At 41.3% G+C, this 14,829-nt stretch overlaps 1 protein-coding gene across 1 annotated transcript in view; it reads right to left on the bottom strand.

Annotated features, from left to right (window-relative positions):
• LOC101408104 (O-acyltransferase like protein-like) overlaps positions 1-14,544 on the bottom strand; it is a 68,997-nt gene extending 54,453 nt beyond the window's left edge. The window contains 1 exon segment of the mRNA XM_087438829.1: positions 14,362-14,544. Within this exon segment, the coding sequence (XP_087294955.1) occupies positions 14,362-14,518 (157 nt within the window). The 5' untranslated portion in view covers positions 14,519-14,544.
• Between the last annotated feature and the right edge of the window lie 285 nt (positions 14,545-14,829).

Raw genomic sequence — 14,829 nt, 5'->3', positions numbered from 1 at the left:
TTTTGTTTTTTAACACAAGGGTTATCTATTAATATGTTATTTAGTTTTCATATATATAGGATTTCTCTTTTAGCTCTCCTTTTGCCATTTTGAAGTCTGATATCTATCCGATTGTCTTTCTTTCTGGAAGTTTTTACAATTTCCTCATTGTTTTTAATATTTTTAATTTTAGCTCTGTCTTGACATACACTCAGATGTAAATTTTCTTTATCAATTTGATTTAGCATTCTGTAAACCATTTCAATCTGACATCTTTTATCCTCCTTTCATTCTGAAGAAAATATTGATATTATTTGTTAAATATTTCCTTCCTCTATTTGTTTTGTTATATGTCTCCTTCTGATTCCTATTATCCAACTGTTGGCATTTCTAGCCTCAAAAGCTCTTAGGTTTTCTTTTTTCTTTTCCATCTCTTTATCCTTTCCTGCTATATTTTGAGAGATCTCTCAAACTGATCTTCCAGCTCACTCATCTTTCTTGTCCTCTATCCATCTTGCTATTTATCCTATCTATTGTGTTTTTTATTTCAGCTGTACTATCTTTACTATCTAATAGTCCCTCTTGACTATTTTTTATGATTTCTCTTTCATACTTTGTATTACCAATATTCTCCTTTATCTCTTTGATTATACTTATTGTGCTTATTTTAATTCTTTGATGACTATCTGTTCCAATAATTCAGCTTCATGTAATATACATATTTGTTCAATTCATTGTCATTATTCTATGTGTTTACTCCTCCCCAAGGATTTAGGTATTTTGGCCTGTGCACTCTTGTTCCCTTTGTTGGGTATTGTGCATTAGGGGGAGCATAGAGGCCCACACTCCAGTTGTGTGCCTCCTCAGGAATTAAAGGAGTATGGAGAAGAGTGTACCACGGACCCATTGGCAATCTCATTTGCTGCTCTACCCGCAACTCCTTCAGTCTGGGATTTTCCCTCAGATTATCTGAATGCAGCAGCACTGAGAAGATATATTCTCCAGAGTCGTTGATCTGCCAGCCCTGAGGGCGGAGGGCAGAAGAATGAAACCTCAGGAACACTGGTCAGCCCTCAGTGCCTGGCAGATGGAGTGTGAGGGAGCTCTGCCCTGACATTAATGCCTCCGATGGAGGCTGCCATGGCCTGTAGTTTTCAAAGGTTAGCTTGCTTCGGAATCACCTGGAGGGCTTGTTAAAACACAGATCACTGGGCTCCATCCCCAGAATTTCTGATTCAGTCAGTCTGGGGTGGGCTTGAGGATTTGCATTTTATCAAGTTCTCAGGCGATGCCAATGCTGCTGGTGCAGGGCCTCACTTTGAGAACCGCTGTGCAGGCAGTTGCATACACACACAGACGCACACAGACACACACAGACACAGACACCACGTGACCACCTTCAGGATCCCAGAGGCTTCTCACAGTTTTTACATCAGTTTCTCAATCGATGCTTCTCTCTGCTTTCTTTAATGTCTCCAGGATTATTTTAAAAGGGAGCCAGTAGCCCTTGCTAATTCACCACCTTAGCAGCAATTCCCTTCTCGTGGGATCCAAGTAGTCATTTTCTTGACTTATTTCACCCAAACTTAAATGTCTTTAAAATTATGAAGGAGAATTAGCTTCAAGAACATAGTAAAATAGTACAGTTGGAGTTTCTTTTAAGCTTGATTTATATGGTCCAGTTGATCGCTTTCCCTTAAAATTACATTGCAAGATCTATTCTGCCAGAGCTCAGCCAGAGCCACACATCATGACAACAATAGCTAACATATGGAGCCTATTTTGTGCCAGGCACTGGTTTGAGAGCTTTCTATCCATTGTCTCATTTAACCCTCACACAACCCTATGAGATTATGAGCAACCATTATAATCCCCATTTTACAGATTCATAAACTGAGGCACAGGGAGGTCAAGTCACTAGCCCAGGGTCACATCATTAGTAAGTGGTAGGACAAGTGCGAAAACTAAAATACAGAGATAAGTAATATACACAACATTATAAATCTACCTCTTTTTAATTGCTAGCAAAATCAGAGCAGGGTATTCAAACTAGCTGGTAAGGATCAAAGCTGTGTGTTCAAACCCATTTTCATCTGAACCCATAAGCCCTCTAAAATATACAAAATGACCCTGTTTTTATTGGTCAGTTTGGTATATAGGTTCTTCTCTGTAACTAAAGATAACGATATTCTTTAGAGTGAGTGGAGAGAAGACCCCAAATACAGCTCGGAGATTAGACAGCTGTTCTTGCATTTCTGTCTTTGTCTTTACTAATAATTGGGTTCCTGAGATTTAATTTAGAAATCAAGTTGAAGGACCTGCATTTTGTTCACGTTTCCTTTTTTCTTTTTTTTTAAAGTAATATGTTATTTTGCAAACCTCCTGGCCGTAATTGGGCGGACGGTCCTTGCTGAGCATCTTGGGGTAACCTGACTTTCAGTGTGAGCCCTCGCCTCTTCTGGCCGGTTCTGCTGCTGGGGCTCAGCCCGTGGGTGTCTGTTATCACTGGCCTCTTTTAAATGGTTCTAAGTATCCCAGGTTATTGTGTAATGAGAATAACTGACCCCTCCTTTTTCCCTCTCATGGGTGTGACTCTCCTTGTCTCCGACCATGCTCAGCACCTTAGAGCTGGCATCTACTCGGTCATTTGTAGTCAGCAATCATCTTTTAAGCTAAACTATCTGAATCATCACCGACCATGTCCCTCCCCTCCTTAAAACTCTTCCCAGGCACCATGAAAAAGTTAAAAGGTAACTCCTAAAGGAGAGGATTTATTTATCATATTGATAACTTGGATAAGGAATTATATTCAGATCATATAAAGAACTCCTATAAATCAATAATTTTTTAAAAGTCAAAGAAATTGATTTAAAATCTGCAAAGGATATGAACAAGCAGCTATTGGGGAAGGAAATCCAAGTATCAATTAATATGAGAAATAATCAAGTCTCACCAGTAAACCACAATTAGACAGCACTTTTTTCTACCCACCTGATTGGTAAAAATTTAGCAAGTTGATACAATTAAGTGTTGGTAAGAATATGAAGAAATAGCTCTCTCGGTTTGGCTTCCTGGAAGCTATTCTCCCTCCTAGCAGCAACTAGATTTTCTTCTGGAGAATTACCACTCCCCACTGCATGCAGTCTTCACAAAAATCAGGTGCTCTGTCCTCTCATTACAGAAGCTGACAGGGTCTCTGGAGACTACTCCCACGTTACCCTCCTGATCCCCGTGACATGAGGTCAACCCTCTCCCAGGACTAGCGTGGAGTGAGTTAAGGCCCAGACGCTGGTCTTCACCTGAGAGGATGTAGAATGGGCACCACTGTGGAGTCTGTCTGCACCTGACTTGTCCAGAGACCAGTTCTGAGCCTAGCAGGTCTTTGGCCTTCCTCTCCACCCCGTGAGCTGCCCCATAGTCTGCTGATAAACTCCCTTTTTTACTAGAGCTAGTGTCTGTGGTTTAACTAAAGACTCCTTCCTAACTGATATCCCCAGTGACTCTACAATTCAATAGCTCAGAATCTGCCCCAGGGAAACACATATGAACACATATTGCAAGATGCTTGGGGCAGTAATTCTTGTTAAGGCAAAAGACTGGACACAAACTATTAGGTTGAACCACATAAAAATTCCATTTTATGGGACAAAAGTAATTTAATGTCAGCAATTTCAAATAGTTCAACCTCTGTCAGGGAAAGGTTTAATGAGCTATGGTACTTTCATATTTTAAAATGCTATGCAACAACTAAAAAGAGGGAGATCTATATGTGCTGCTGTGGAAAACGCTCCAAGATATATTATTACATAAAAAAAGAACAAATTTAAGAGCAATAAATATATTTTTCAATTTTACAAAACAAAACAATATCTCTCTAGTAGACATATACGCACAAAAATGCAAGGAGAAAGTTCTGGAAAGTCTAGAAGGATATACACCCATTGATAATAGCTGTTATCCAGGAAGAGAACTGAGAATTGAATGAAAGAACAATAAAGACTTGAGCTTTGTCCGTACTGTTTCAATTCCTTTACAATGAGAATAGATTCATATATTATTTAATAAATATAATATATAAACGATAAAATATAAACAGAATTTTGAAATTAGTATATTTTTTAAATTCTTCAATGGCATTCGATCATCTAGAGTAGGAGCTGGCAAACCATGGCCCTGCTTGTTTTTGTAAGTTAAGTTTTATTGGAATAGAGCCATCTCCTTTGTTTACGTATTGTCAATGCTGCTCTCTCCATACAGGCAGGATTGAGTACTTGCAACAGAAGCTGAAGTTGTACAACCCACAAAACCAAACATACTTACTATCGGGCCCTTTAGAGGAAAACTTTGCAGACCTCTTATCTACAGCTGTGATTCTCAGTGCTGGGCAGACATTAGTATCACCCGGGGCATTTAAAAAAATACTAATGTCCAGGCTCCACCCTCACAAAGAGTGACTTAACTGGTCAGGGGTGGGCTTGGGCATTAATTGCTTTTCAAATTTCCCGGGTGATTCTAATGTACAGCCAGGCGTGATTGCTCCCACCCTTAGGATTCAGTCCAGACTCCTGAGCTTGGTTTACAAGTCCCTTCGTGACCAGACCTGCCTCTGCAGTCTCATCCTCCCACGCCCACACTGATTTCCTCTGCTCCATTGTACAGAGTGCCCCAGGCCCCCACGTTTCTGTCTTTCTGCCTGGAATGTCCCTCCTTCCTGTCTGCCTGGCGAGTGGTGAATCATCCTTTGAGCCTCGGCTAAAGGACGGTCTCCCCCAGGAAACATTCCAGACTCTTGCTTAGTGTATCACACTAAAAGGCACGTAATTGTCCAGCTGTCTGTCTCCCACGAGAGGGAGGGGCCGTGTCTTCATTAATAGACATCTCAGAGGAGGAGATCAATAAACATTTGCTGAACTGAATTAAACTTTGAAGAAATTGAGTTCAAATGCCCCAAATCCAGCTCCATGAATGTATTTTGAGGTCCTCCCTGTGTCAAGAAAAATAACAACAATTACAAAAACTGGACATATTTATTATAAATAGACTAAATAATTTCCAAATTCCCTTCTCCACCACTAACTGAGTATCCCAAACTCTGTAGCCTGTAGTTTAAGGATGTGGAACTACCAGAGCAGAAAGAGACAAAAACGAGAGAGGCATCAATACTGAGGTTGTCTTCACCCTTAGGTAAAACTCTGTAGGACAAATGTAGAAGGATGCCCATTTCTTCACTTGAGAAGATTAAATTCTAGTTTTCTTTCCAATTGGTGTTTTGCTCTCTAAACTGATTGGATGTATGGTTTTCTAGCTGAAGTTATGTGCTATTCAAATTTGCAAATTGCATTTGCTTCCTTTCTGATTATAAACTCAAATGGACAAGTTGCCCCTTTCCTGTCTCATCCTTAATTGGTTTCTGTCAAGAATGTGAGATGCCAGGCTATGGGCACATCCAAATCAAAATATACTGTGCTTGCCTGGGAGGGAGAAATAGAATAAACTAATGATTAATCCCACCTGCTACTGCAAAATCACATAGTGGTTGTTCCAAGTTTTCATTTCCAAAAGATTTCATTTCCAATAACTCATTTCAATTCTGCTGGGCTAATTTTTTCTTTATCACATTGTAGCAATGATATGTGGATATCAAGATGCAGAGTTGATTAATTTCTGGGTTTGAATGGAGGAAAGAAAGACCTTTGTCAATGGTCTTAAATTTTAAAATACGGACGCACTTATACTGTGAAGTTGAAGGCAGCGGAAGCTTCTAGAATGCTAAGCCACAAACAAATCCTGAAAGTAATGATCATCTTCAGCATTAACAGCAAATATTTATTAGCATCTACCAGCTCACTGTGTTACACTGGAGATTTTTAAAAACTAGAATTGAGAGCCAGCCCTGATTGCCTAGTGGTTAAAATTCCGCGCTCTCCACTTCGGCGGCCTGTGTTCACTTCCTGGTCATGGAACCACACCACCCGTCTGTCAGTTGCCATGCTGTGGCGGTGGCTCACATAGAAGGACTTACAACTAGGATATACAACTATGTTTAGGGCTTTGGAGAGAAGAAAAAAAAAAAATAGGAAAGATTGGCACAGATGTTAGCTCAGAGCAAATCCTTCCATGCCAAAAAAAAAAAAAAAAAAATTGTCTTTAAAAAACCAACAAACGAAACTAGAATTGAATAGTCCTTGCCCCATAGTTGATGATACGGGGCATGCACATAAAATGCTGACCATCTGTTGCCAGGGATCTCCTTGTGGTGAGAAAGAGATCTGAATGTGCTATCAATTTGACATCCAAGTTCCTGAAGCAGCCTCATCGCCAACCCCTCTTGGCAGTCCTCTTTGTGTCTGGTTAATTACTAATCTTGGACTTGGAGAATAAGAATAGCACATGTATTCGTTTCCTGTGATTGCTATAATAAATTTCCACAAACTTGGTGGCTTAATACCACAGAAATGTATTCTCTCGCAGTTCAGGAGGCCAGAAGTCCAAAATCAGTCTCACTGGGCTCAAATCAAGATGTCAGCAGGGCTGCGTTCCTTCTGGAGGCTCCAGGATAGAATTGGTTCTTTGTCCCTTCCGGCTTCTGGCGGCTGCCGGCACCCCTTGGTTTACAGCTACATCACTCGGCTCTCTGCCTCTGTGTTCAGGCCACCTTCTCACCTGTGTGCGTGTCAAATCTTCCTCTGCATCCCTCTTCTAAGGATACATGTGATCGCATTTAGGGCTCACCCAGATAATCCAGGATAACTTCCCCATCTCAAGATCTTTAACGTAATCACATCTGCAACGATCTTGTTTCCATATGAACATTCACAGGTCCCAGGAATTAGAATGTGGATATCTTTTGGCTGGGGGTGGGGGTGGGGGTGGGGGTGGGGGTGGGGGGTGGTTTCAACCTACCACAGCATGGCTCTCTGAAATCCAGTTAACCCAGAAATTTCAGTGGAGCCCACTGTGTCACCCTTTCTCTATTACAAGATTTTCTTGGTTTCAGCATCTTTTCTGTCCCTAGCTACAGCATCAGCGGAGAGGCTGGCCTTGAGTAAAGTGCCCTCCAGAGTGACAGCCAGATGGGAAAAGAGGCAACGTTCAGAGAATGCAAAGCAAGTAGATGGTCAGTCGTCCACTGATGACCGGAGGAAAAAGGCTCGGCTGGGGCCAGTGACTGGCCAGCCCAGCGGGTGTCTACCTATGATTGCCTCCTATTACAGGGGTATAAAACTCAGCTGAGAGAAGATGAGACACACAGACAAGAGACACGAAATAATCATTCCAAGAGATAAACGATGAAGCCAAAGGGGGTAAGAGATCAGAGCAGGACGCTCAGCAACCTGGCCACCAAGGTGGGCTGAGGGACGTGGCATCAGGACCAGGGAGAAGAGACTTGAAGGGTTAAGCAAGTTTTCTAACAGAATTAGCTGCTTGGGGAAGAGTTCAAGGATGTTATGAGATTAGGGAAAACAGGAAATGAAAAGCCCTGCAGGCTGACTGGGGAGCAGGGGCCTCCCCACTCCCTCCCCTCATTCCGTCTGTCCCGGAGGAATAAAGTGCAGGAAAATGCAGAAATCATGTGAAACCACGGGGTCTTCAATATGCTGAGCACAGTTTTAATTCGACATAAACAGCTTCCCCTGTAAAGCCTGTGCTGCAGACAGTGTTCCAGGTGGGTCTGGTTGGACTTTAAGAAACGGCCATAGGTGGGTCTGGTACATCTCACAGAAAATGAGTTCCAGGATCTACCTGAGACTGCTTGTTTTTTTGTGAATTTGTTTGTTTGGGTTTTTTTTTTCTTTTGCATCTCAGACGATAAACACATGCTTTTTTATTCCAGAGGGTGTGTTTGAGAGGCCATAGCTGCCTGTATTTGTTTCCTAGTGCTGTCTTAACAAATTTCCACACACCGGGTGGCTTAAAACAAGAGAAACTTATTGTCTCATAGTTCTGGAGACCAGATGTCCTAAATCGAGGCTTGGTTGCTTCTGAAAGCTGTGAAGGAGAAGCTGTTCCATGCCTGTCTCCTAACCTCTGGTGGTTGGCAGCGATCCTTGGCTTTCCTTGGCTTGTAGATGCATCATTCCAATTTCTGCCTCTGTATTTTTATGGCATCCTTCCTGTGTGTCTCTATGTGTGTCTAAATTTCCCTCTTATAAGGACACCAGTCAGTGGATTAGGGCCCTCCCTAATCCAGTATGACTTCATTTTAATTTGACTACATCTACAAAGACCCTGTTTCTAAACAAGGTCACATCCACAGGTACCGGGGGTTAGAGTTTCAACATAGCATCTTTTCGGAGGACACAACTCAATCCACAACACTCTCCAAGTGGGTGTTCTAATCCGAGCCAAAGATGCTAATTGGCTTGTGAGACGTGGTTAGACGTGGTTGGGGAAGCTGCGGGCCTGGAGAGAAGAAGTAGCTATGTGCTCAGGGAAGGTATGAGAATTTATGGAGAGACAGGATCCCAAAATGGTAGAAGTCAGAGAACACAGCGGGTCATGGCAAAAGACCTGCAGAAATAACCAAGCAAGTGCCTAATAGGACCAAAGAAACGTAATATGGCTTCAGTGTCTCCTTCCAATAGAGTGTCTATTGTGTGTCCTGGTCATCCTGGTCATCTTTAAATTATATACACATATACCAAGGGCCTACATAAAGGGCATAAACCACAAGTTTTAGCTTCCAGGAGCCCTTCTCCAGGAAAATGACAGGACAAGACAAGATATTCAGACAAGAGACATGAAATCATTATTCTAGAACATACATGATAAGGCCAAAAAGAGTAAGTCCCCAGAATAAAGAAACTGAAAAGGATATATGGATATACAGAAATATCTCTATCTCCATATATATATATAGATAGATAGATAGATAAGGATCACATATTCACTAAATAAATTCACCACTCTATGTTGTGGTCCAATATTAAAAACATAGCAGGGAAACAAGCAGGTGTGGGAGTGTAGACCCCAAAGTGATGACAGAGCAGAAGGATAGGAAAGACAACAAGAAATGTGGTCACTGAGCTGTGTGGCCAAACCAATAAAAGTGAGCTTCCTGCAAGTCTGTAGGAGTTTCCTATGGCTGTATAACAAATTACCAAAACTTTGTGGCTTAAAGCAACATAAATTTATTATCTTACAGTCCCGGAGGTTAGAAGCCCCAAATGAGCTGTACAGGGTATAATGGGCTGAATTGTGTCCCCCTCAAAATTCATATGTGTTGAAGCCCTAACCCCCAGTACCTCAGAATATGACTGTATTTGGCGATTGGGCCTCTAAAAGAGGTGATTAAATTAAAGCAATGCTGTTAGGGTGGGTCCTAATACAATCTGACTGGATTAAATAAAAATAAAAGGAGATTTGGACACATAGAGCGACACCAGGGAGAATGTGGTCATGGGCCACCTGTAAATCAAGGAGAGAGCCCTCAGAGGAAACCAGCCCTATCAGCACCTTGATCTTGGACTTCCAGCCTCCAGGACTGTGAGAAAATTAATTTCTGTGGTATAAACTCCCCAGTCTGTGGTATTTTCTTATGGCTGCCCTAGCAAACTAATACAGGGGTGTTGGTTTTTGTGTCTACTTTTGGTAACTCATCCAAATTATGTTTTTACTAGCAATTACCTGTGAAATTGACATCCCTATTTTCGGCTAACCACCAGTTATGAGAATCATGCAAGAAGCTTCCCTAAAATTCAGATTCTTAGATAGAGTTCCTAGAGGCTCTGTTAGCAGTGAGGTGGGGCCCAGGCAGTGGTAGTAAATGTTTAATAACCTGCTCTCTCCCCAAAAAGAGAATGTATGTATATACATATGTATAGCACACTGTATTAGTTTGCTTGGGCTGCCACTACAAAGTACCACAGACTGGGTGGCTTAAACAACAGAACTGTGTTTCCTCACAGTCCTGGAGGCTATAAGTTCAAGACCAAGGTGTCAGCAGGGTTGGTTTCTTCTGAGGCCTCTCTCCTTAGCTCATAGTTGGCTGTCTTCTCTCTGCATCTTCACATGGTCTTCCCTCTGTGTGTATCTGTGTCCTAATCTCCTCTTCTTATAAGGACCAGTCTTATTGGATTAGGGCCCACCACAATGTCCTGATTTTACCTTAATCACCTCTTTAAAGGCCCTGTCTCCAAATACAGTCACATTGTGAGGTACTGGGGTTAGGACTTCAACATATGAATTTGGGGGGAATACAGTTCAGCCCATAACACATAAATTACAAATAATAAGGAAATCTATAATACTCCTTATTATAAATTCCATATATATCCAATTGATTCTCACAGAATGCTTTCACTGATATTTGCCAAACTCAGATCTGTAGCCAACCTATGGTTTCAGTTGATCAATGAGTATAGTCCCAACATGAACAATGGATGATATTTTTGTTCATCTTAACAAGTGTATGGATGTGAAGCAAGAAAGATGTGTGTCAGGACTTCACCCACTTGTCCATGACGTGAGCAACATTTTTGCTGAATCAGATGACAGTTTTAGAGTACTGAAAAATATTTCCCTCATCTTTTGTACTATTTATAATGTAATGGCTATAGACACAACACACTTTTAAGTTTAATTTGTGTTTGTAACATTTTCTCCTTCAATTTCTTAAGTCTAGACAGTCAACAAAACAATGAATCAGGGGCCGGCCCCGTGGCTTAGCAGTTAAGTGCGCGCGCTCCGCTGCTGGCGGCCCGGGTTCGGATCCCGGGCGCAGACCAACGCACCGCTTCTCCGGCCATGCTGAGGCCGCGTCCCACATACAGCAACTAGAAGGATGTGCAGCTATGACATACAACTATCTACTGCGGCTTTGGGGGGAAAAAAATAAATAAATAAAATCCTAAAAAAAAAAAAAAAAAAAAAAAAAACAATGAATCAAGCCCCAACCTGTAGCGACTGCCGAGTTCTGTGATGAATATACTTCCACCACGGCTGACTTCAAACTCCCAACACGATGTCCCTGAACTTGAGGCTGGAAGGCGATGTGCAGCAGTACATTCCCACCATACAGACACAGCAGACGTAAAGAACTTCATGAGTACAGATGATAGTAAAGTATAGTAAAATAATTACGAAGTAGTAAATTTTAAGTATTTATTACATTTGTTCTTAACATAATTTATTTAATTGTGAATTTATGTGATTTAACTCTTAAAAGTTACCATGTGTCACAACCAGCTTGAAAATTTAAAAATTGGCTCTTGCAAGCCAGTGCAGGCGGCCATAGCAGATTGCTGGGAGTAGGAATTGGAATTTTTCTAAGGCTGCTGCAGATTTTCAGAGTTTGAGAAACACAGCCTCTCCATTTCACAGGTGAGGAAACTTGTTTAGCAAAGTGACGTGGCTTGGGTGAGGCCAACCACGCAGCTGGCCATTGACCCAACCAGGATGAGCGCCCAGGCCTCAGGATGGCCGGCCTAGCACAGTTTCTATGGCTCAACACCCTTTCTCTAAAACCTGACTAGTTTATGAGAAAAGTATATGAGGAAACAAACAAAATGCCTGGGGGAAGGTGCAGGGGGTCAGGTAGAGAGAAAAAGGAGAGAAGAGATAAGATTGATCCCCATGGGGAAGGATATCTGGACAGGGGACTGCCCCTGAATTAGAAATAGATGAGTTTTAAGGAGGACCATTGTGGTCAAGGAGAAAGAAAACTGAGAAGAAAAAGATTAATCAGGAGGGAGGATGCCAGAGCTCTTTTAGGGTGGGATTTTCAAACCTGATAAGAGATTGAATGCAGATTTCTGTGGATTATGGAGTTTAAAAACAAAACAATACAACCAAACCGGACGCAGAGGGACTGAACACTGACCCAGGACTCTAGCATGAAAAGGGGGATAAAATCAGACCTTGACCCGAGAGGGTGGCAAAATCAAAGCACACAAAACTGTTTGTTGAATTTTGTTTCCTTTAAGATGGTGGATGTGGGTCTGTTAGAAACCAAATGGAGAAGGATGGCGGGAAGGGAGAAATGGAACCTCGTTCTGCAGTTACAGTATCACACTCTTCTTTCCTATAATGTCCACGCCATACTTCCCACTGCAGGATTGGGTCTCCGTATCAGTTCCTAGTATCAGATTCCCTCCTGCTCCAGAACAGCAAGGACTCCAATTCCCTTCTGCAAGACCCAAAATCTCTGCCTGAATTTCAAGGACCCTCTCTCTCTCCACTTTATTCCTCAGACCCCCACCCATTATTAGAGGTCCCGCCTATTATCATCTCTGTGCTTTGGATTGGGAATGCAGTTTTAAAGCATTATTATGCAACATTTAATATATAAAAAGGCATAAAGAAGAAAATAATAAACACTGACATTCCCATCATCCAGCTTAAAAAATAAAAATTGACCCATCATTTGAAATCTGATGTGTCCCCAGTTGCATCCCTACCCTAACCCCCCCACCCCCACCCCTGCTCCAAGGCAACCTCTAAGTGAATTTGGAGGCTATCATTTTCATGCATTCCTTTCCATTTGTACTACAGACGTATGTCTCCCTAAGCAATAGAGCACCTTAATTTGCATTTTAAAAAGCTTTATCTATTGTATATATTCTTCTACAACTTTTTTTTTCTTGGTGTTATTTCTGTGCATTCCCTCCATATTGATACATGTAGCTCTGCTTCATTCCTTTTTTGCTGCTGACTTTTAATTTTTCTTGTTTCTCTTGTTGCTTATTTTAGGCAGTGATTGAAAATGCAGGCTTGGGAATCATGATCTGGGCTCAAATCCTATCTCGACCACTTATTTTGGGCAAGAGATTTTACATCTCTGTGGCTCATTTTTCTCATTTATAGAATAGAGATGATAATAACACCCTCCCCATAGGGGGGCTTAATGAGACAACTCCTGAACAGGGTTGGGAGCAGTCCTGCCCTGTAAAGTACTCTCTAAGTACGGACTTGTAGGATTTTTCATCCACATGACTGTCAGGAAAACCATGCTGAGAGCGAAGGTCAGAACCATGTGCTATGCTAAAAATTTCAGGCAAAATGTCAAAGCAACAACATCAAGTGTTTTTGGTACCTTAGAATGAAAATCACTTAAAACAACTACAGATGGTAGCATTCATCTATTAAATTAAGTAACAGTCACCTATCCCATTTATGTAAATCATTCGATTCTTTCTTGGACCATTCATCTTTGGGAAATTTTTTTAACTGAAAAAAAAAGAATTTCAATTTTCAGGCCCCAACAGATGGAACGTTGTTGGTGCACGACTAGAGGAGATTTTAGGGCAAATAAAGCATTAACAAGGCTGTGACTAACAATGACAATATGTGTGATCACCTCATCACCAGAAATCTGAGCCAGTCATTGCACCTTCTGGATTTTTCTTGGCCAGCCTGTTTGGCTGGGGTTTGTCAGAATGTTCCCTGTCAATATCACCAAGTGTTGTAGCAAAACAATCAATTCCAAAATGGGACTTGAAGATGGCCATTGAATTAGTTGGATTTATATTTTCCTACCGTTTCATTAAATATCAAGATATCTAATCCAGTGTAGAAAGGCAATTGCTTCAAATTGTGTGCTGTTTTGAATTACCCAATATATTAGATCAAAACTTTTGTTTATCTTTGTGACATATATTATGCTAAGTGTTTTCCAATACAAAAAAATTAGTCATATGTTCAAAATGTAAGCGGAAATTGCTATGATAGTTTTTCTGGCTTTGGAAAGAGTTTTTACATTTTCCTCATTGGTGGTTTCCATCAGCATCATCAATGAATCATTCTCCTGGAGAGATTGCCCCACTGAAAGCGAATCTGATTTCCTGCCCCTTTCTGGCAGGAAGCTATGTGTCCCTCTAATTGTGAGAATAATTTTGGGAAACTAACAACAAAAAAAATTCCAGCGGCCTAAAGTCCATCCATATCACACGCAAAGAGATTTGGCTACAGTTGAACATCTTCCAACTTGAGCCAGGGCACTCACCAACACGCTCCTCAGAATTTACTAGCAAACATATAATGGGCAAGACTCATTACCTGAATAGTGAAGCTATTCATTATCAAAAGCAGACTAAATGTCTAGAAAAGGAAATAAAGCAAGCTATCTCATACGACAGTGAAATGTTTTCAACTTCAATAATAGTAAACAGCATCATACAATTTATAAACAATTCTCGTCTTATTAAGAGGTTGGTCCTCATGAGATTCCTTCTGGCTAGAATTAATACCACTTGCTCTATGCCTTCTGCAATAAAAATTCCTCCTCCCTCCTTGATTCCTGGCACAGCGTGTAAATTGAGGCTCATCTTGTCTTCCCTGTTTGGTTCTGTGTTTTTAATTCTCAAGAGTTTTTCTAGAATGCTCCAGCACGAACGTCAGACTGCCCTGTGTTCACCTACCCAGCGGTCAGGCAAACCTACTTACTTCTTAGAGCGTACTCTTTGGGATCCACTGAATTCAGATCAGAAAGGAATTCATTAGTGTCTTGCATGCACTTGAGAGAAATATTTCTTGCAGGAAAAACATAAGGTAACTGAAATTGAAAAGCGAGCAGACTAAATAGTAAAGTGAGGACCATCATCCTCTCTTAACCTGTCAGGATAAAACTCCCCTCTCAGACAAAGAGCCTTACATTTATGAAACACTAGTTTATAACATGTTAAGGGAAAATGTGACATTGCTCGCTCCTTAACATGCGGAGACAAGCTGTGTCTCCTCAGCCACCTGCAAAGCGGCCGAGATGAACAAACCATGGAAACCGATTGACATACAACTTGTTATTGTTGAGTAAAACCGGCTGTGGACGTGGGGGCCGCTGACCACCTGGCTCCCTTTAGTTATGCAGATTAACATTTCCAGCTAACACGGATATGGCTCAATTTTCTCTAGACG

Source organism: Ceratotherium simum, chromosome 14 (assembly GCF_057802395.1).
Source record: "Ceratotherium simum simum isolate JZ-2026a chromosome 14, ASM5780239v1, whole genome shotgun sequence".
Classification (NCBI taxonomy): domain Eukaryota; kingdom Metazoa; phylum Chordata; class Mammalia; order Perissodactyla; family Rhinocerotidae; genus Ceratotherium; species Ceratotherium simum.
This window is presented reverse-complemented; position numbering and strand designations above follow the sequence as displayed.